This window comes from Amphiprion ocellaris, chromosome 14 (genome assembly GCF_022539595.1).
Source record: "Amphiprion ocellaris isolate individual 3 ecotype Okinawa chromosome 14, ASM2253959v1, whole genome shotgun sequence".
NCBI classification, from domain to species: Eukaryota; Metazoa; Chordata; class Actinopteri; family Pomacentridae; genus Amphiprion; species Amphiprion ocellaris.
The window spans coordinates 20,461,489-20,481,851 of record NC_072779.1 but is presented as its reverse complement, the minus strand read 5'-3'; the positions used below and the strand labels follow the sequence as shown (position 1 = coordinate 20,481,851).

The window sequence follows — 20,363 nt, the reverse complement described above, 5'->3', positions numbered from 1 at the left end:
AGTCTCGTCTCCGTTCACCCCAGATTTCCTGAGCCTGCTTCCCTACCCCTTCTGTTGTCAGTTCCCCCCAACTTGTAAGTACCCCTCTTTAGCTTAGTTTTAGTTTAGTGATCTTCTGTTTTTGAATTCATAGTGTTTGTTAGTAGTGGTTTGGTTTAGTTTTGTTTCCTCCCAGTTCAGTTCTCCTTTTATGTATTGTTTTAGTTTTCTGGCATAAATAAAGTCTTTCCTTTATTCACATTTCAGTCTCTCTGTGTCTGCACCTGGGTTCTCCAGCTCCCCCCGTAACACATATTTGATTAAACCCTCATGGGTTTCATCAACTATCACTGACCTGTATATTTCACATTATTTTTATCAGTAGCATTTTTACATTTCAAAGTTTTAGTTCTTCATATCAACGCTTTTTTAGGTTTGGGTATGTTCCTTTTTGTTCTTCATTTGAATCTGTGAATATTAAATTGATAACCTTAAAGGGTCACTAATATTGAGGCAATTTTTACTCTGCCAAGGAACACTGAAGTTATCTGACAGTCGGCATACATTTGTCCGGTCAGTTTGTCTGTTAGCAACGTTACTCAAAAACGGACCAATGGATTTGGATGAAATTTTCAGGGAAGATCAGAAATGACACAAGGACCAAATGATTAGATTTTGGCAGTTATGGGGCTTATAGTCTAGATCCATGGATTTGTTTAAAATTTCTGTATCATTGCCAAATAGCAGCGCAGTGTCACTGTAACTACAACAAATGAACACTACTTCAGCTGCCTGTTGATGATCACATGACTGCGATCCTCCCACAAATCGACCACTACAGACTTAACCCGGAAATCATACAAAGACTGAGCAGCCTTGGCGGACTACTGCGCTCTCTGAGTGCTTTTCTTGTACTTCATTTGAATCTACAAATATTAAATACGAATATTAAATCGATAGCTTTAAACGGCCACTAGTAATTTATATTTGCTCAATACCAAACATTATTCAATAATTAATTATAATAATTTTGATTAGAATATAATAAATGTATTTTGTGTAATATGTTGTCTTAAATGTATTTAATAAATATAATAAATATAATGCATTATTTATTTGTATTTTTTTAACAGTGTGTGTTTTCTCGCTGCTTTTATTGTTGTAGTTCAGTGGAACAGCAGCTCGTGCCTCTCCATCGCGCGTGAGGAGGAGGAGTGCTCGCGGAGCGCTCGTGCGATGATGGGACTGTAGCGCCGTTAGCGGCAGCCTCCTTCTCTTCCATCATGGCTCCCTCGATAGACAGGCACGGATACTGGGGGCGGCCGACCTCAACGCTGGACTGGTGTGAAGAAAACTATGTCGTGTCCTTTTACATCGCCGAATTTTGTGAGTACAACCTACCTGCAGCATTTACTCTAAAAATGGTGGATTCGGGGTTCGCTGAAGGGGGCAGTTGGGTGGGAGACTCTCGCTGTGAAGGAACGGTCGCCCCCTAATAACGTAAACATGAAGTAGGAGTAGCAGCAGTAGCAAGAATTTGATGAGGTTTTGTCATTGTATTTGCTCGACTAATTCCTGTACGAGCTAAACGTTAGCCCGGACGGCATTTAAACCTAGTGGAGCTGTAAGTTAATGAGGAAAAAGATACGGTGTCAGCCGGAGGTACAGTCAACCTGTTCTGTGTCGAACTGCTTTGCATTCAGCTCCACTGTAGGTTGTTTTTCCGTACAGTGCAGCGAGTGTTGGCTAACCTTATCAGTCACATTATTCCACATTACCACCCAATTCAAGTCGGGTCCGGACGTCGTGGTTCTCCTTTAACTCGTCCTTCACAGGCTCCGGCTAAAACTTGATAAAAACATTCCCTCCCTTACTATCAGGGCACCTCATTGCTTTGTCTAACGATAAAAACTGGTTCTTCAGGAACCTTTATCTTTCATTTACAACGTTGTTTGTGTCACACTGTTCAAAAATGTCAGCGGGACCTGATGCAGAAATGGCATGGCACAGGCTTCACCTTTTACTAACATGCAATGACACATTTCAAAAGCATTTAGCCAGGCAACATCGTACAGACACTTATAGTTACTCATTAATGTGCAGCAAACAAGGTTGTGTATTCCGGTAACAAGTGCAGTCATACTAAAGGTGTATGCAAGAATCAGTAACATTGAGGGAGCCCGTTTTCTATTAATAACTGCAATCATCTGTTCTTTTGTAGAGCGTCCATAAGCACTGCAAGTTCACTGTAGATTCACTGTCAAACTGAAGACAGTGTGCAGTCATTATTATCCTGTTGTTGTCCCTCTATGTTAGACAGTCAGTCCACGTTGCAGTTGCTCTTGCCAGTTGTGCTCAGAGTACAGAGTGATGCAACAGTTAGTCCAAAGTGACACCAAGCCAAGTGGGTCAGGGTTTAGTTAGACCACTGCTTTTTCTTCTGCGATTGTGTTGATAAACAATTCATATTTTAATTCTGAAAGGCCTCCTATTGTCCTACAGTGTTCATTCATTTAATTCAAACATTTCTTAACGTACTGTCCTGCATCTCGCATATGTGGGATCCTGACAGTTGACACTTTTGTTTGCTCAAATGACACGTGCTGGCCCAGCTAGGTACTTGTTTCTAGCAGTGGTATTTAAACTGTTACCCAGGTTACAATGGTTGGAATGCGGCATTGTTCTTGCAGCAAAGTGACACCGCCATGAGTGCAGTCCTCATTTGATGCGTGCTTTTGTGAGTATGTCTTTTGAAAACTCAATCACATGGTCACAGTTGTAGGCCGCCACAGCGGGAGGATTTAAATGCTCTCTCACACAGGGGGCATCACATTCAGATGTTTGCCGTTGCACCCACATGCTGTAGTATTCTCAGCGTGTGCATTTATTATCAGTAACCAAAGTCCACACATTTTCTAATCACGTCAGGGACTTGTGGAAATGCCTTGGATTTTATCAGACACCTTCAGATAATGAGAAAGTGTCAGGTTGGTCCTGAAAATACTGGTAAGCAGTATTGGTTTCAAACTACCTGACGTCCTGGAAAGCTTTATTGCTTTTCACACCTGGCTTTGTAGAGTACAACACCACACCCAGAAGGAGTAAAGTTGAGAGCAGAGTCGAGCTCTGTTTTGTCAGGTTCCCTGTGGGCCTGATGATGTGCAAGCAGCACAGCAGTGGCTGGAGGGTGGGGGTCAAACCTCCGAACACTAACGCCAGTTCAGTCAAAGGCCACACTTGCACATAAAACTCAAAGGTTTTCCATGAGGCAAAGTTAAAGGCTGTAATCAGTCAAATAAATTGAATTTGACAACTGACCACTGCCACACCCACACCTGATTACCAGTCCACCGTTCATTTGTGCCTCTTTGGACTTAAAACAAATGATTGTATCAGAGTTTAGTAGAAAGATGTGAGAATCAAATAAAAGATAACCTGTCAAGTAGATACAAGCTCTGGGACGACCCCCTCTGAAAAAAAATCACATTTTACTAACTTGTTACATGTCCATATGGTGTCTTTTATGTGCTAGAAAATATGTAACAAACCTGAGGAACCAAATCTGTCAAAAGTGAAAGATAAAGGAGGAAAAATAGACAAAAACTGATTCTGGAGCAGTCTAGGAGTTAGGTTTATCGTGTTGGCTACAATCTCTGAGAAAGCAGAAAAACTGTTAAGATTCAACTTACTGATGTTTTAAAACATAACTTACATCCATTATTTTATCTCACTAACTCTGTTTTTATTCATGTACAATTTTCCTTTCATGTACACACACACACACACACACACATACAGAGCCTGCCTTTCGTGACACTGATGGAGAGAATGTTTATTTTCTCCATCTATGTGTGGTTACACTTTAGAGTCAATGCTGACATTGCTCATTGCCACAAATGGAACAAGTCTTTTGCATATAAAAGCTGAAACGGGATCAGTCTGTCAAAACAGGCAGCGAAAGTTCATCACATACAGGCAGGGATATGCACACTCTTTCACTGCTTAGCTCGTCCTTCATCTCTTGTTGCCTCAGGTATACTATGTACGCCAGCAGTCTAGGGCCCTCACACAGAGTTAACTCAGTCATACAAATATGGGTTAAAAATTAAAAGGAACTGTTAGCCAACTGATTGTTAAGAAGTGTTTTCATTTATAAATTAATTCTGAAATGGTGAGTGTCATGTGACCTGTGGTTTTGAAAATAAGTTTTAGTTTTAGAGTGCTCAGGGAAGGGGGGGTATTTAGTTGTTTAGGACCTGCGGGCAAATGTATTTACAGCCTTTCTAAAACTGGCAGTGTTGGCATTGATAGGTTTTCTTAAAGCCCCCCTATTGACATTGACTAAACTCCCTAAAGCTCATCTCTGTGCATCAATGTTTTATATTTAGTTAGACTTCAAGACTTTAGACGTAGAATGACTTAGATGTATCTCGACCCTGCTGCGTCCTCTAGAATGTTTGATCTATAAAGTCCCTATCAGCACACCAGCTCACCATCAATGCTGCTCAGACACTGTAAAAGTACTCTACGCTATGGGGAGTTGTAATATTGGAGTAATTCAGCTATACATGTTCACTTCTCCAGTTTATGTTGTTATAATAATTGCAACATGTAACCTAGAGTCCTTCACTGAACTGTCCCTACAGTCTTGTCATCCAGTTACAGCCATTCAGAGATGGTCAGTTATCTTAAAGGAACTGTGATTATCTTTGATATAGCTCTTCTGTTTTTTTGAACAGGGAACACCGTCAGTAACCTGATTATGATTCTTCCTCCCATTTATGGAGCCATCCAGACATTTCGTGACGGCCTTGAGTCTCGCTACATCTTTTCTTTCCTCGGACTGGCTGGTTAGTGTGGTGGCTCTACTTTAGTGAAAATACTGAAAGAAGCACTTACATGTAACAGTAAATGACAGCTTTTGCAGTCATACAGAATTTACTACCATATTGTATCACCAGTCATATAGTTGAGAATGTCTTGACTTCTAATCTTTTGTTGGTTTTCTGTGTCACCCAGCTGTTGGTGTTGGTTCCTGGTGCTTCCACATGACGCTGCTATATGAGATGCAGGTGGGTCACAGAAATCTGAATATGTCAGCAGAAAGCACGCATGAATTAAGACTCATTGGTGGACATATTTGGAAACACATCAACTGCTTAATGCAATGTAAAATATGTTGAAACAATGCAGTCCTACAGTAGTGTATTAATGTGTTTTCTCTGTATTCTTTGCAGTTACTGGATGAGTTACCAATGATCTACAGTACTTGTGTCTTTGTCTACTGTCTGTAAGTAACTCTGTGTTTTCTTTATTGCATTTATTGTTGTTGAAGCACTTAAGAGAGATGGTCACTGAGATCTAATGAAGGGTGATTGTGGATGTAAAATTAACCGAGGAATGTCTTACCGAGATCTTGATCCATCCCAACAAATACAGCATTTTTGTAGCTACAATACTGTATGCAAAGCAGCTATTGATTCTAAACCCATCTCATGTGTCAAATTAAGCTTCACCTGTTATTTGCTCTCTGTCATTTGTTGTTCTTCAAGCTGAACATGCAAATTAAACATTCATTCCTTTTTTTTAGATATGAATGCTTCAAGCAAGAGAACAGCATCAGCTTTTTTCCCATTGCGTTATTATTAATCTTCAGCATTTCGGTCACTGTGGTAAGTATCCTCGATCACTTTGACAATGACCATTTGTTCAGAACTACATTGTAAATAAAGCATAACATCCATGACATCCCCTTGACTATTTTTTGTATTTATGCTGTGTAGGTATACTTACAGTGGAAAGAGCCAGTGTTTCACCAGGTAAGAGAGTGTTCTGCATCACGTTCACCTGGCTCATGTTGCTCATTGTTTGCTATTAGGGCTCAGTCTGCCTTAGGTCATCATTACCTTGTGTAAACACTGGGTTTTACACCGCAGCGTGCACACTCAGTTTGGTGCTTGGTGGTTGTTAAATGTAAAGTAATTTTTGATAGGAAAACAGATCAGTGAAGTAGATATCAAGATGTAGCATTTATAAAACAGATACTAAAGACTAAAACACTGCTCTGAATACTTAACTACGGGATCAAATCAGTCAACATTTTTTCCAGGAAGCAGACTAATCTCATAGTCCTAACTACAGAAAACTATAGATAAACACAACCACCTCTGTTGAACCCTGTGTTTGTACCTGTTTAAGTCTTACATTGTGTGACTTGCAGAACAACAATAAGGACAGTTTGGTGAAGCTGTCTTTGTTTACTCTTTGGAGCTGACTTTGTTTACTAATCACACTGCTCTATAGTGGTTGTGATAACATCTCTACTGTAGTGAGTGAACGAACAAGTACAAAGAATTGTTTAGATTTTGCATGAGTTACTTATAACCATAGTGTGGATATGAGTTGTGTGTATTTCAGCATTTTTTCTTAAGCAGTTGTTTCATACGAAAGCTTATTAGTAAACTGAAAAGGTAAATGTTAGTCTGGTTTCTGACCTTTGAATTACTATTCACACCTTTCACAGTTTAGTACAATAATAAGGTAGAAGGTCAATCTGGTTACTAGGGAAAATGATTTGGAAGATGTTAAGCATAATTTGTGTGGCAGAATTTTCCTCCTCATTCTTTAATCATTGCTGATCCTTGAGAATCCCCACATAGCCAAATTGCTAGATGGAAATCAATTTAAAAGGTAGCATAGCATTCTAGCAAGCTGTGCTGCCTGGCTGTGTTAGCACTACTCAGTGACTGACCAAGTTTTGATGGTAGTCCTACTAAGTCAGACCTAGTAACATTTCATAGTACTTTTTACACAGCATAAGTCTGAACTGCTTGTAGTTACCTTAACCTATAGGTACACACAAGCAACATACTTCAAGCTGAACACGGCTATTTGGTTTGTTTCCAGCTGTTTGTAAGAGTCTAGTTTAGTAAGTATCTGCAGAATCAAACAGCAGCTTGACCAAAGTCCAAACTGAGAGCGTTGTGTACATTTACTTTTAATTATAAACTGTCCCCCACATTGAGAAAGATGGATCAGAATCTGAAAAGAAATGACGCAGTGTACAGTTCCATCAAAGCTGTTGGGATATTTTTATTTTACTGTTTGCAAAGTATTAATTTTCACTGCTTAGAAAATCGTGAAATATTTGTTTTTTCTGGACAGTTTGATCAAGCTTGCTATTTGTTTAGACTCATTCTAAACAAATAACTTAGACTCTTGTTTGACTTTTGTTTGTTTGTTGCATTATTATGTTTTGTGCATCACTTAATGTTCTGTCCAATTTCGACATCTGTCTATGGCGTTCATGTCTGAATGGAGTTGTGGGGAACATTAAAACAACTGTAAAAGTGACCTAGGAGTATGTCTAAATAACATAGTGCTGTCACGTTAACAGATTGATGAAGCTAAAACATTATGTATCGCGTGTTTGCAAAGGGCTTTTGAGCTGAATGGGTAAAAATCTGTAAATAGTAGTGAGATTTTATCTGTACCAGCAAGTTCTTACAGTGTTTCTAACCCAGATACCTGCCCCTTTTTTAGGTCATGTATGGTGCTCTAGTAGCTTGTCTAGTGATGCGCTCTATCTTCATTGTTACATGGTAAGTTTGCCAAGAGGAGCGTTAAAATGAAAAACATTACCATATCAAAGGCACTTATGTTCATTAATATTCACTGAAGTAACAACATGCTGAAGGGTGTTCTTTTGTTGTTTCTGTTTCAATTTAGGGTGTACCCGTGGCTCAGGCCGCTGTGTTACACCTCCTTAGGTATCTTTTTGTTAGGATTCCTGCTGTGGAACATTGACAATATCTTCTGTGATTCATTAAGGTGAGTGGTTGAAGTGGAAAGATTGTAAGTTTTTTAATGTGATCAAAAATAACTGGCAAAGTTAATTATTCTCATTTTAATTGATTGTGGAAAATGTTCACATCAACAGTAAGTGACATGAACTGGTAATGTTAATCACAATGTTAATTTTTGTTTCTTTCAACGGCAGATCAAACTAACTAATGTCAGTGCCTGGAAAATTAATTTAAACTATCTAAAATGCATTTTTAAGTGTTTAGATTTTAATATGAAAGCATTTGCAAAGTGGTAATATTTCCTAATTCAAACATTTATAAAATAATTTAAACTGCTAATATCTTCTTTTTATCAAAAGTGTCACACTGTAGAACAGTAATGGTCAGATTACTTTGCCTGGGGGCTTTTTAGCAAAATGACACGAGACCAGGGCCCAGTTAATAAACAATTTTATTTGTCAGATTAAAATGAATAAACGTCAAATGTCCCATAGCTACTGTTTCCTTCAAATGGTTTCTTTCAAAATTAACTATCAGCCAGAAATACAGCTGTCATGCCTACGGGCTATCAGGGAGTATCACTGCCCTGGGAGGTAAAATGTTTGTTTTGTAATTAATTGAAGTTGTTGGGTCATCGCTTTCTTTGAAATTCAGAGCCAGTAGACAAACGCTGCCCCCTGGTGTTGGAGTCGTAACACAGTTCCATGCCTGGTGGCACATCTTCACAGGTCTGGGATCCTACCTGCACATACTTCTCAGGTGAGCTTCTGTTTCTGTCACAGGAAATTACAGCTCCACTGGATTAGCTGTTCACATATATTAAAATCAAATGTTCGTGATCTTTAAGCTTGCAGATCAGGTCAACCTACCTCAAGTACAGACCAAAAGTAAAGGTATGTCTTTGTCCACACTATTTCTCAGCATGTGTTTATGCCATCATATAATTTTAATATTTCTATTATGTAAGATTCTGTCAATGGTGGTGGCACCTTTGGAGTTTGAAATATTTCACACCTAACCCATGACATCTTGCCATCTGTTAACTTTGTTCAGTTTCTGTGTGGAGTCTGGCCCACATTGCACATTGAACCACAGAAGATGAGCTGAAATGAAGGGATGGGAACCGACTGAAGGATGGTGACTGTCAGATCCAGACACCATTGGCACAGGGACCTGTCAGTACCCCCCTGCCACTGCTGGGAAGCTGGCCTCCAGCTGGGGGGCCGGTGGACCCCAGGGCACCACCCCAGGGACCCTTCGGTTCTGCGCTGTGGGAATTTACCAATTACAGTATAGCACTGATTCCAGTTCTAAGAAATGGAAGGTTTTTTTTAAAAAAATTTATTAGACTAGATTTTCTGTAATTTTATTGAGGTGTAGTTATTTTCTCATAACTTTTCGAAACAATGAATGAGTGATGTCGTCCATTACAGTGGAAATATTGAAGGGGTTATGATGTTGGCTTGATTGGAGCTTGGGAAAGGGGAAAAGAGTCATTAATTCAGAATATACATTACATTATCATTTTATGTTCAATCCATTCATTATTTGAGTCTCCTAAGACTGAATATATTAAAATAGATCCCTAATGTCACTAAGTATAGATAAGACTATTGCTTGTGGGTAGTTTTACAAATAGCTGACGGAGGTCTACTTACAACACAGTGCTGCCATCCCTTTTTACCAAGCATCGTATTGTTTTTGGATGTGTTTGCTACAAATGGCATAGTAACTGCCAGCTAGAAGGTGAAAGTGATACTGTGTTATAGAAGCTCAGCTGTCTTGACTAGTTCCTCACTCATTTGCTTGGCCACTGGCTTCACTTGCATTAAGATGTGCCACAACTGGATTTATTACTTGTTTAAAAAATTGTGGTTTTCCACTGCCAAAATTGCACTGGGATCTAAAGAAGTCATGTAATGTCTGAGACATTTTAATGGTTTACCTAGCTATAAACAAGGAAGAGATGCAATGTCGTTACTCAACATCATTACAATAACTTTTAGTTTTGTTAACAGGGTTGAATTTTTCCCAGAAACACAGGGCAAGTTGATACACTTTTTACATCTCCTGTTTCTGTGGACAGACAAGGCTTTTGCAGTGCTGAAGTGATAATCCACACTAATTTGTACTCTGAGACGAACTTTGCAGCCTCCTTTCAAGCCCACAGGCGGGTGAGTGGAGTAGAATCACAATGAGCTTCCCTCTGGATATGTTACTTTAAGAAACTCCTTTGTTGATCAGAAGCAACAGAGGTATGCAGGAAAGCCCATCATCCATCTATAGCTGCTGTAGCCAGCTTGGACTGAAATACATTTATATGCTGAAAATGAAACCAGTTTATAAAGATTGCCTGTTGAAGAAGCAAATTTCTGTAAACTGTTAAAATTCAAAGGACCAAGCGAATGACTGGAACATATCTGAATGACTGCATATAATAATAATCTGCAGGAAACTGAGCACCAGACACAGCTAGTTCTGGGTAGTCTTTTTGTTTCCTGCTTCATTCTAATAAAGTGTCCCTTTAATATCCAATGTCACATTAGAGAACAGTAATGTGGTTGACTGAAAACAGTTTTGAAGCTCCTTATTTTTACTTAAACATCTCATACAAAACTACATTTTATTTAACACATATTTATTACTCATTTTTCTCTTTTACTTTTTAATTCCATGGCATCAAGTTGTCGAGTCAAATGGCACATACTGTAAACACCTGATGAAGGAAATCTTTATTGAACCACTAGGTGGCATAAATTTCCAGCTTATTTCAGACATTGCCAAGCATGCCGCAGTGCATTGAAGAACTACTATCTACCTACTGTAGAACTCTTTGGATCTTTGCCTCACATACTGGATTTGTGTTGTGAAATGAAGGGCTTTTTATTTACAATGTTTGTGTTACTACTGTGAAATGGTTGATATGTAGTGGAGACATAGAAGCTGGTGCTGGAAGTAGCTGGTAATTTAAAGGATGCACAACATTATGGTCATGTCCTGAACTGCTTTGTACACATTTATCTCCTGAGACAACACACGATACATTCATTTGTCATAATACATAAATGCTATGTCACTAACTGTCATGCTTGGGTAGAATGAGGGCATAAACCCAGTCTTACAAATATTCATAAGCACAATGTATGAAAGAAGTATTAGCATTGTCCATATGTCTGTGTGGAGTCCTCACTGTTTGTTATCTTGAATCTCTGCTCATCAGTAGAGGTGAGCAGGAATCAAAGAGGGTGCCTTATTGTAATCCTTGCAGTGTAATCCAAGTTGCCTTGATGTTCATGACAAAGCATTCTATCTGTTCCTGGTGTGTTGCTATGTGCCCCTGCCCTGATTGTTAGCAGTGGAAGCATCGGGAGGACAAACAATAACAGCTTCTAATGCAAAGTATGTGCTTGACTCTTTGGCCTTCCATTCATTTCACGTGTCCAGCAACTTAGCTACAGGTTGTTCAGATGATGTTAACTGTAGACGCAAAATGTGTTGAGGCCAGAAGAGAAAATTCTGCCAATGTTTTTTTTTTTTTGTTGAACTTTGGTCGTGTGCCAGTCTTTTATGATGCCCTGTGTTGTCCAATAAAATAAAATGTGTCCAACTTTTGTGCCATCTACAGAATAATTATCTTAACAATTTCATGCATGAATTGATTTTTTAAAAATGAGTGATTTTTTTCCCAAAGGTTTTTAGTACCCTCAAGTCCTGTAGGAATTTTTTTCCATTATCTGTTACTGTGAGTGAGTTACACAACGGTCCATCAGACATCCATCCATTATCTATACACCGCTTAATCCTCATTAGGGACATGGGGGGAACAGGGTAAAACATTTTAACAGATACCACCAAGAAACTTCCCCTGACATATTCTTGTATTAAAAATACATGCAAATGAGGTATTAAAGTGTAAAACTTTGCAAAAATTGCAGAACAGAAATCTGAACATTGACCAAAGCCAGCTTATAAACCTTATTTAATTTTGCTGGCATTTTAGCGGAACAGAAAATACTGTCAACAACAAAAATCCCCCATATTTTTACTTTGTTCAGTTCTTTTCGATTCAGTTTAATTTACTATAGTGCCAATTCAAAGCATAAGTCGTTTCAAGGCTTCATGTAAGAAAGGAGAGAGAACAGGACAATATATAGAAAACAGACAAAGCAGAAGAGAACAGGAATCAAATTTAGGAATAAAATATTCTATGGATCAGACTATGACTCGCATATCAGCTAAGCCCTCTGTAAAAAACAACTTCAAAATATTGACAGGAATAAAACTGAACTTTGGTATATGCAGGTACTGCTGAAGGGAACATTTTTAGCCTATTGTATGTGAAAATTAAAAAAAAAAACACAAGAAATTCCATACATATTCCTTGGAAACTATTACCAGGTAAAAATATTAACAGATATCACCATGACACCTCCCCATTTTATTACTTACATTTATCTACAGTGTAGCTTGTACAGTAATTCACAATTCAGAATATCACAATATGAATTAAACCTTTTTGTCAATAAGTAAGGTGGACCCAAGGCAAGAAAAAGTTAATGTTTCTTACATGCTGAAGTGACACAGCAGTCATTTGAATGTGAGTCTAAGAGTATCAATGACCATCATAATATTCTATCATATGACTCATGAGTTTTGGTGCACCTTTTATAAGAGATAATATCAAGTCGTCGGGGCAGTGAAGTGACTCATGTCACCAGGGTGGGGCAGTAATTTACTAGTCTGGCTGAAACACAGTGCACCTTTGGTCCTTGGCACATTTCTGTAAATTTATAGAAGTAATGAATGCTGGTAAATATGCTACACTGGAAGTTGTGCCTTAAAAAAGCAGAAGAAAATGTAGTCAAACCAAATCTCTCTTGTTAACAGTACATTTAATGCAATGGTTGTGTTCCAGCAGAGAAATAAGATAGGCGTTATGACTTAAACAAGTTTAATTTTTAATTTAGGGTGTGTTTTATTTTAGATTATTGTATATTATTGCATTAGTATCTACTGTCGTTACCAAATTTCACAATGTTGGGCAACCCAGCCCTCAAACAGTCAACCAACCCACTGTGGAAGAATTCGAGGGAACTGGCTGCAGGAAGTATTGTTTTAATTTTGTATCAGTGTGCAGGCCATAAAAAAAAGAAACACACACGCATCATACAGACGGCCTTTTCCAGAGTAAAACAAAGATTTGCTTTGGACACAGCTCAGAATACACGTCATCACCTTTCATTCACAGATTCAGTCCCCTGGTCCACCCTTTTAGTGGCTTAATTCTTTGTTAGTCATTATTTTTCACAAGAAACTACTCACAGGGCTCCAGAGGCTAATAAAGGTGTGTGTGTGTGTGTGTGTGTAGTAGTAGTAGTAGTAGTAGTAGTAGTACTAGGAGTAGTAAAACATGTTGGGACAAAGACAGCTCACTAACATGCCATAAAGATCAGGCATAATGACAGTAATGTGATGCACTCTAAAAGTCTGTGACTCCAAACAAAGTGTCTACAATCAAAGTGCTTGCATCTCTCCATTTTTTTTAACCAAATAAGGCTCTTGGCGTTTATTAAAAAACATGCACAGTTTGTGTTAAGAGTAATTCTGCATTTACTCAAAATAAATCTGCATAGAACATGTGTTGCAAGGCCTCCACAGTGTGTGCTGTTGTGATATGGAGTGGCCCATGTTTATACTCCACCAACGAGGCAGAGTTATGTGACGATCGGCGTTGGTTTGTCTGTTTGTCCGTCTGTCTGTCTATTAGCAGCATTACTCAAAAAAAGATTAATGGATGTAGATGAATTTTTGAGGGAAAGTCAGAAATGACACAAGGATAAACTGATTCTATTTTGCCAGGGATGCGGCCTATAGTCTGGATCCACAGATTTTTTTAAAAAAAATTCCAGCCATTGGAAATGACACAAGGAATATTGTGCTCTCTGAGTGCTTTGTGTAATTATTTTTACTTCATTTTGTATGCTGTTCATACTTTGTTGTGTTTCTGCATGTTCATGTTTGTGGTGGATTTAGTTTTGTGGAACCTTGAGGTGAATATCCAGACAGTAATGCAGCTGCATGGGACCACAAAGACAGATCCATCTTTATCTGTTCAATTTATCTCACTATCATATCATAATGATCTCAGGTATTCTGATCGAGTTCATAACGCACCTTAAACTGTTATACCTTAGGGCTAAGCAGTAATTTTCTATAGTATAGTGCTCTGCGAAATAAGTTATCTGCTAGATGGTGTCACATCCCAGATCACACTTTTAACAAGAAAAGCACTCAGCTAGCACAGTACTCCACCAAGGCTGCTCAGTCACTGTATCATTTCTGACGCATGAAATCAAAAATGACCTTGCACCGAGCACAGGTGTGTGTTATGCATGTGTACGTTATGTAAGGATACCGAAATGTGTGACCTAAATATGTAGTGGGTAGCAGGAATTGATGGGACTCAGAAACACTCCCACAATTTAATCAGTTGTTCCTTGTATCATTTCTGACACATAAATCCTGATAAGTCCACAGCGGTGGATTTGTAGTAGGATCACAATCATGTGATCGTCGGCAGGCAGCTGACGTAGTGTTTGTAATGTGTTGAGGTTAGTGCCTAACTGGCATCCATAGTTTTGAGTACCATAACACGGAAGTGGGTGTGTTGTGTGTTCGTTAAGCCTGAGTTGGAGCAGCCTGTAGCTAAATTGGACGACCCAAGTAAAGTGTGATGTTTCACATAAGATTCGAGCCTCCAGACTTGTCAATATAACAGTGTTCACTTGTTATCATAGTTACAGTGACGCCATGCTGCTATCTCGCAATGAACCAGAAATCTTTAACAAATCTGTGGATCCAGACTATAAGCCACATCACTGCCAAAATCTAATCAGTTGGTCCTTGTGTCATTCCTGACCATGCCTGAAAATTTCATGTAAATCCGTTCCTCCGTTTTGAGTAATGCTGCTAACAGAGTGACAGACAAACAGACAGACAAACATACACTGATTGTCACATAACTCTGCCGCATTTCTTGGTGGAGTAATTAAGTTGAAAAATATTTTATGAATTTGAAGTTCAAAAATGTGCCAAGGCATAATGCTGGATCATGAATCATAATGCAGCTCAGAGGAGGAGAAGCAGGGACCAGCTGCAGACTGAATAAAAAGCAGAACATTATTACTCCGCCAACGAATGCGACAGAGTTATGTGATGATAGGCGTACGTTTGTCTGTTTGTTCGCAACATTACTCAAAAATTGACTGACGGATTTGGATGAAGTTTTCAGGGAAGGTCAGAAATGACACAAGGACCACCTGATTAGATTTTGGCAGTGATGCGGCTTATAGTCTGGATCCATGGATTTGCTAAAGATTTCTGTATGATTGCAAGATAGCGTCACTGTAACTGACAAGTGAACACTACGTCAGTTGCCTGCTGACGTTCACGATTGCGATCCTATTACAAATCAACCACTGCGGACTTATCAGAACTTATCCGTCAGAAATGATACAAGGAACAACTGATTAAATTGTGGGGGTGTTTCTGAGTCCCATCAATTCCTGCCGCCTGCCACATATTTAGGTCACACGATTTGGTATCCATACAAAATGTACACATGCATAACACACTCAGTGCAAGGTCATTTTGTGTATGGGTACATCTATAATAAATGACCACATTCTATAGTGCCGTGATTTCTGCCATAATTTTTTTTAAAGATTTCAGCCGTCGGAAATGATGCAACGACTGAGCAGCCTTGGTGGAGTACTGCGCTCTCTGAGAGCTTTTTTTTTGGATCATCTTGCATTGATGCCTGATGCTGACTCTGGTTATCTGTAATTGTCAGAATAAATCCAAATCAGACCAAAATATAGAGACTCTCCAGCTATAAACTACATGCATTTGTTTTTGCAAAGATTTCAAAATGAATCTTTGTCCCCTCTGAAAATAACCTAACAAGAGTGCTTGGTGCTCTTTCAGTCTGTCAGCTTCCATCAGAAGGAGGCACATTGTAATGTGTAACATCTAGCAAGTGCACTGACACACTGCGCTCTGTGTTTTTTGGCTTTCTTGGCATCTTCCAGTGTAAGGTACAAAGAGCAAGTTTAGACAAAGAATAAGTACAACATCCTTAGGCTACAGCGCATTCCTCTCTGGGTAACTTACGTAAACACTGTCATCTAAAGACAGTCAATGTGCTACTATTTTCATGCCAGTTATGTACAAAAACATTTCATTCCACTCTCAAGTAATTTTCAAGATTATTCTGGTATGTAAGATAGTGTAGAAACAAAGCTTATTCCCTGATCTAGATAGTGTCATTTTTGATGTAGACACATCAGTCAGACTTTGGATGGATATCATAACACAAACTGGTAAGAAGAGGCGGGCATCCTGGACTTCACAAAGATCATAAACTACTCTTTTTTAAAACCACAACAACAAAATAAAGCGATGCGCATTACCAAATTCCTGTCCTGGCACACTTATATGGATGTATGCAATTTTATTAGTGTGTTGAGAAAAAAATGAAAGCACCGCTTCAATGTAATGACCAATCTGTAAAAATCCCCTTCCTCCCTTTACTTGGCTGGCAAACACAGCTGCTTTTTTTTCCAAAAATTTTGATTAGGATTATGATGTTCGGTGCCATACAGTTTTAAACAATGTCTTAAACATGTTAACTATTCAAGACAAAAAAAGCTGAACACTTTGTACTTGACAGACTCAAAAAAAAAAAAAAAAAAGGAAAAAATCCTATTGCATCTGTACTGCCTGTAGGCACCACGGTCCTATTATCACACCCGAACTTGTTTTATGGCACTTATCCTGGTTGTTTTCTCCTGACTAGATCCTTGCTTGTGTTTTATCTACTTTCACATCTGCTAAATTAAATTGTAGAATTGTAGAATTTTGCTGGATTTTCATTTAAAGATCAGAGCAGTACACTACCATTCAAAAATTTGGGGTCACTTAGAAATGTCCTTATTTTTGAAAGAAAAACATTTTTTTTTCCCAATGAAGATAACATTAGATAAATCAGAAAGACAGTCTAGACATTGTTAAAGTGGTAAATGATTATTCCAGCTGGAAACAGCAGATTTTTAATGGAATATCTACATAGAGGTACAGAGGAACATTTCCAGCAACCATCACTCCTGTGTTCTAATGCTACATTGTGTTAGCTAATGGTGTTGAAAGGATAATTGATGATTAGAAAATCCTTGTCCAATTATGTTAGCACATGAGAAAAAGTGTGAATTTTCATGGAAAACATGAAATTGTCTAGGTGACCACAAAGTTTTGAATGGTAGTGTATGTGCACCACATGTATGCTGAAAACACGTTATACAACATGAGAGAGAGAGAGGCCTGACCCAGGAATTATAAAACACAAAACAACACTATTCATTTATATCATTCAGAAAATGTTACAGGTCTTAATGGAAAGATCCAATTCAGTTTTGGCCTGCAGGGACAGCGAGAAAATATGAGTCAGTGTTAAGACGTGTCAGAGTCCTAATGAGTGTCATTGGAAGGTTTTTTTCCTTCTTCTTTTGACTCATACTAAATTGGATCTTTTAAAAAGGTGCTCAGCTGTGGCTGTTGAGCTGGTTCAGGTGGGTGTCCTTGCTGTCAGACAGATTTAATTTGGGTGAGGCCTTATCAGTACAGAGGTGACTCATGTTGGGAATGCCCAAGTTGCTGATCTGGGAAATGAAAGAATCTGAACGTCATCACTCTGTACACTTGGAATGGGATTTACTGCAAGGTGTTCAAAATGTTTCTGTAAATTTTAAGGTAAAATGGGTGTGTAGTTTTTCAGTGTGCATTCATTATTTTTTTCTCTTTCTAACTGCACCCTAAGTTTAACCTTTACTTGTTGGCAGTTTTTAGAGTAATCATAGTGAAAACGTGTGTAATGTGTAAAAAACTATCAACATTTGTAGCAGAAATAGCCTCATTGGTGGAAATATAATTATATGTATCAAAATTGTGTAGCCTACCGCACCACATAACTATAGAAATTACATTTTATGATTAAAATTGCACTTGTTTATCATCGACACCATTCAGATATTTAATTTAGGCCACCTAAGGGACCTTTATCAAGAATGTTTCAGATTGAATGACAATTAATTAATCAAATCAAATTGTATTGATCAGTCTCATAATCAAAAGTCATAAACTCTGATTTCATTGACTTCCAGTTCCCAAACAAAGAAACATATGGCAGAACCAATGACAATTATACACAAACATTTATTAACTAATATTACAAACAAATAATACACAACAACAGACAGTGAATAAATAAATGAATAAATGCAGATAAACCAACCAACAATCAAGTGTGATCGTCACTGGAAGCAGTTGGTAGGAATTCGATGAATTTGGAATCACTCTGGAATTGGAAAACCAGATATAATTTGTAAATTCACCTGTTCAGCAGAAAGAAAATGATACTTGTGAAGCCTTTGTAGGAGGAAGGGGGAGGTCGCTGCAGGATGTGGAGCGGATTAGAAACCATGCTCATAATACATTCCTAGAAAATTCTGAAAGTCCACACTTTTGGGAGGGTTTGCATGACTTGGATGCTTAAACTTTAGAAACTGTTTTCAGTGATCAAAACCAGCAAAATCGTCTTCAAAATGTTCAATTTTAGAAGGAACTGCTTGTAGAAGTGAGTGAATGAAAGCAGAAGGTTATTGAAAACATATTAAAATAGGTGATATCAGCATGAAACCCATCCATTATCTATTCAGCTTAAAGTGTTGAAATGTCTCGGTTTACTTTCATAACAGATAGTGGGTGTGATATCCCAAAGCATAAACAGCATTTAGATGCACCTTGGGCATCCACCATTCCATTATCATTACACCACTTAATCCTCATTAGGGTCATGGGGGGCTGGAGTCTATCCCAGCTGATTTAGGATGAAGACAGGGGACACCTGGACAGGTCACCAGTCTATCACAGGGCTACACATAGAGACAAACAATCACACTCATGTTCACATCTACAGACAATTTATATTTGTTTATTTAATTTCAGCAGCACCCATTTGCTTTCAGACCCCTCATGCTTTGTGTTGAAATCTAGCCTTATAAAAAAATGAAATATACTCAACTCTGGAAATTCAGTGCTTGTTTACTCTTGCTGTTGTTTCTACTTGGGTACTCTAAACAGCTGGGTTGTAGCAGTACGAAAATTTTATTCCAACACTGTATGTTTGAATTGTATAAAGGTTATTCATTATTAAAGTTGTGGCCACTTTGAGTTAGAGGTGGGTACATCGAAAGACAATCAAGGACCTAGAGATGTTTACCTGTACTAGTATAGTGCCTCAACCCCCTCATTCTCCACCTCGTTGCTCATTTCTGGATTAACTGGGGACTAGGAGGAGTCAGGGACACTCTGGCCGCCACACTAAGCTCCAGAACTGCTGATCAGTGACATTATCATCAATCAAACGTGCAATATACCTGAAATTTTAAGTGTAGCGTACTTAACTTATTGTATATATCCCTATGTATATTAATATATCACTTACAATACATAGCCTCCTAAGACCCGAGCTTTGGTTGGGCTTGCATTTCAGATTTCTTCTAGTTATTTGGGATAAGGAGTAACCGATAAATATAATCATCAGATAATATGTAATACCTTATTATTATGTTTATGTTCATTATTATTATTGGTTGACTGTTGCATGCTCTTTCTTCTTTAATGAAACAGTCTTGATGCAATGCATGTGTGTTTTTTATAAACTATTGTGTGTCTAATATTGCTTAATTCTTCATACTTAGATTTTTTATTGCTATTGTTAGTGAGTTTTCTGTTTCTATTTCCTTCCCTTCTTTCTTTCTTACACCATTTTGAAAACGTTGTATGTTGTACAATAACAACAAAGGAATTCATTCATTCATTTAATTATTTTGTGCACATCTTTGATTTCTTGTAAAGATAAAGCGTATTGATATCATAACTTAATAAGACAACCAATTCATTTCTCTGCTGTCTGCCTCTGTCAAATAGCACCTGAAGCAAAGTGTGCTCCATAGATCATGATTCTAAATGAGCCGCTTGGCTCCACTTTCAGTTTGACTAGACTTTCTTCTGAAGAAAACAGTGACGGGAGATGTGATATCTGCAAAGCCGGCATTATCATGTGGTAACAAAATAGAGTCAGGAGATAACAGCAGTCAGAATTTATCAGCCACACACTAAGTTGCTGTTAGATATGATGTTTGCCAAGAAAAATATTTTAGGAACATTAATCCTCACACCGAGCGTAAATGACAACTTGCTCTTGGAAAGATCCTAAATTAATAAATTAACTGAGGCAGCACATAACTGTATCTAAGACTGCATGTACACTACCTGTCAAACGTTTGGGGTCACCCAGGCAGTAGCCTATTGATGAGTAGACTGTCACCATTAAACCAATGTATTTACTAGGATGTGGATTTAGCAACTGTGCTTCCTAAGTTAGTCAAAAATAATCCTTTATACTGCTCCAAATTTCTGCCATTTTCCCCATGTGTATACACTACCATTCAAAAATTTGGG

The 20,363-nt window shown here is 38.2% G+C and overlaps 1 protein-coding gene across 1 annotated transcript; it reads left to right on the top strand.

Moving 5' to 3' along the window:
- Nucleotides 1–1,193: 1,193 nt before the first annotated feature.
- On the top strand, nt 1,194–11,391 carry acer3 (alkaline ceramidase 3). Its single transcript, XM_023292787.3, has 11 exons — nt 1,194–1,365; nt 4,719–4,829; nt 4,999–5,051; nt 5,217–5,269; nt 5,570–5,651; nt 5,763–5,798; nt 7,522–7,580; nt 7,708–7,809; nt 8,439–8,543; nt 8,632–8,677; nt 8,838–11,391. Exons 1-11 carry the CDS (start codon nt 1,263–1,265, stop codon nt 8,889–8,891), a joined length of 804 nt encoding a protein of 267 aa, XP_023148555.2. The 5' UTR covers nt 1,194–1,262; the 3' UTR covers nt 8,892–11,391.
- Nucleotides 11,392–20,363: the final 8,972 nt, after the last annotated feature.

Excerpts from the sequence above, each read along its gene's own strand:
- acer3 (XM_023292787.3), top strand. The coding sequence starts at position 1,263 with ATGGCTCCCTCGATAGACAGGCACGGATACTGGGGGCGGCCGACCTCA. Across the intron at positions 5,652-5,762 it reads TCAGCATTTCGGTCACTGTG|GTATACTTACAGTGGAAAGA; the intron begins GTAAGTATCCTC and ends TATGCTGTGTAG. Across the intron at positions 7,810-8,438 it reads ATCTTCTGTGATTCATTAAG|AGCCAGTAGACAAACGCTGC; the intron begins GTGAGTGGTTGA and ends TTTGAAATTCAG.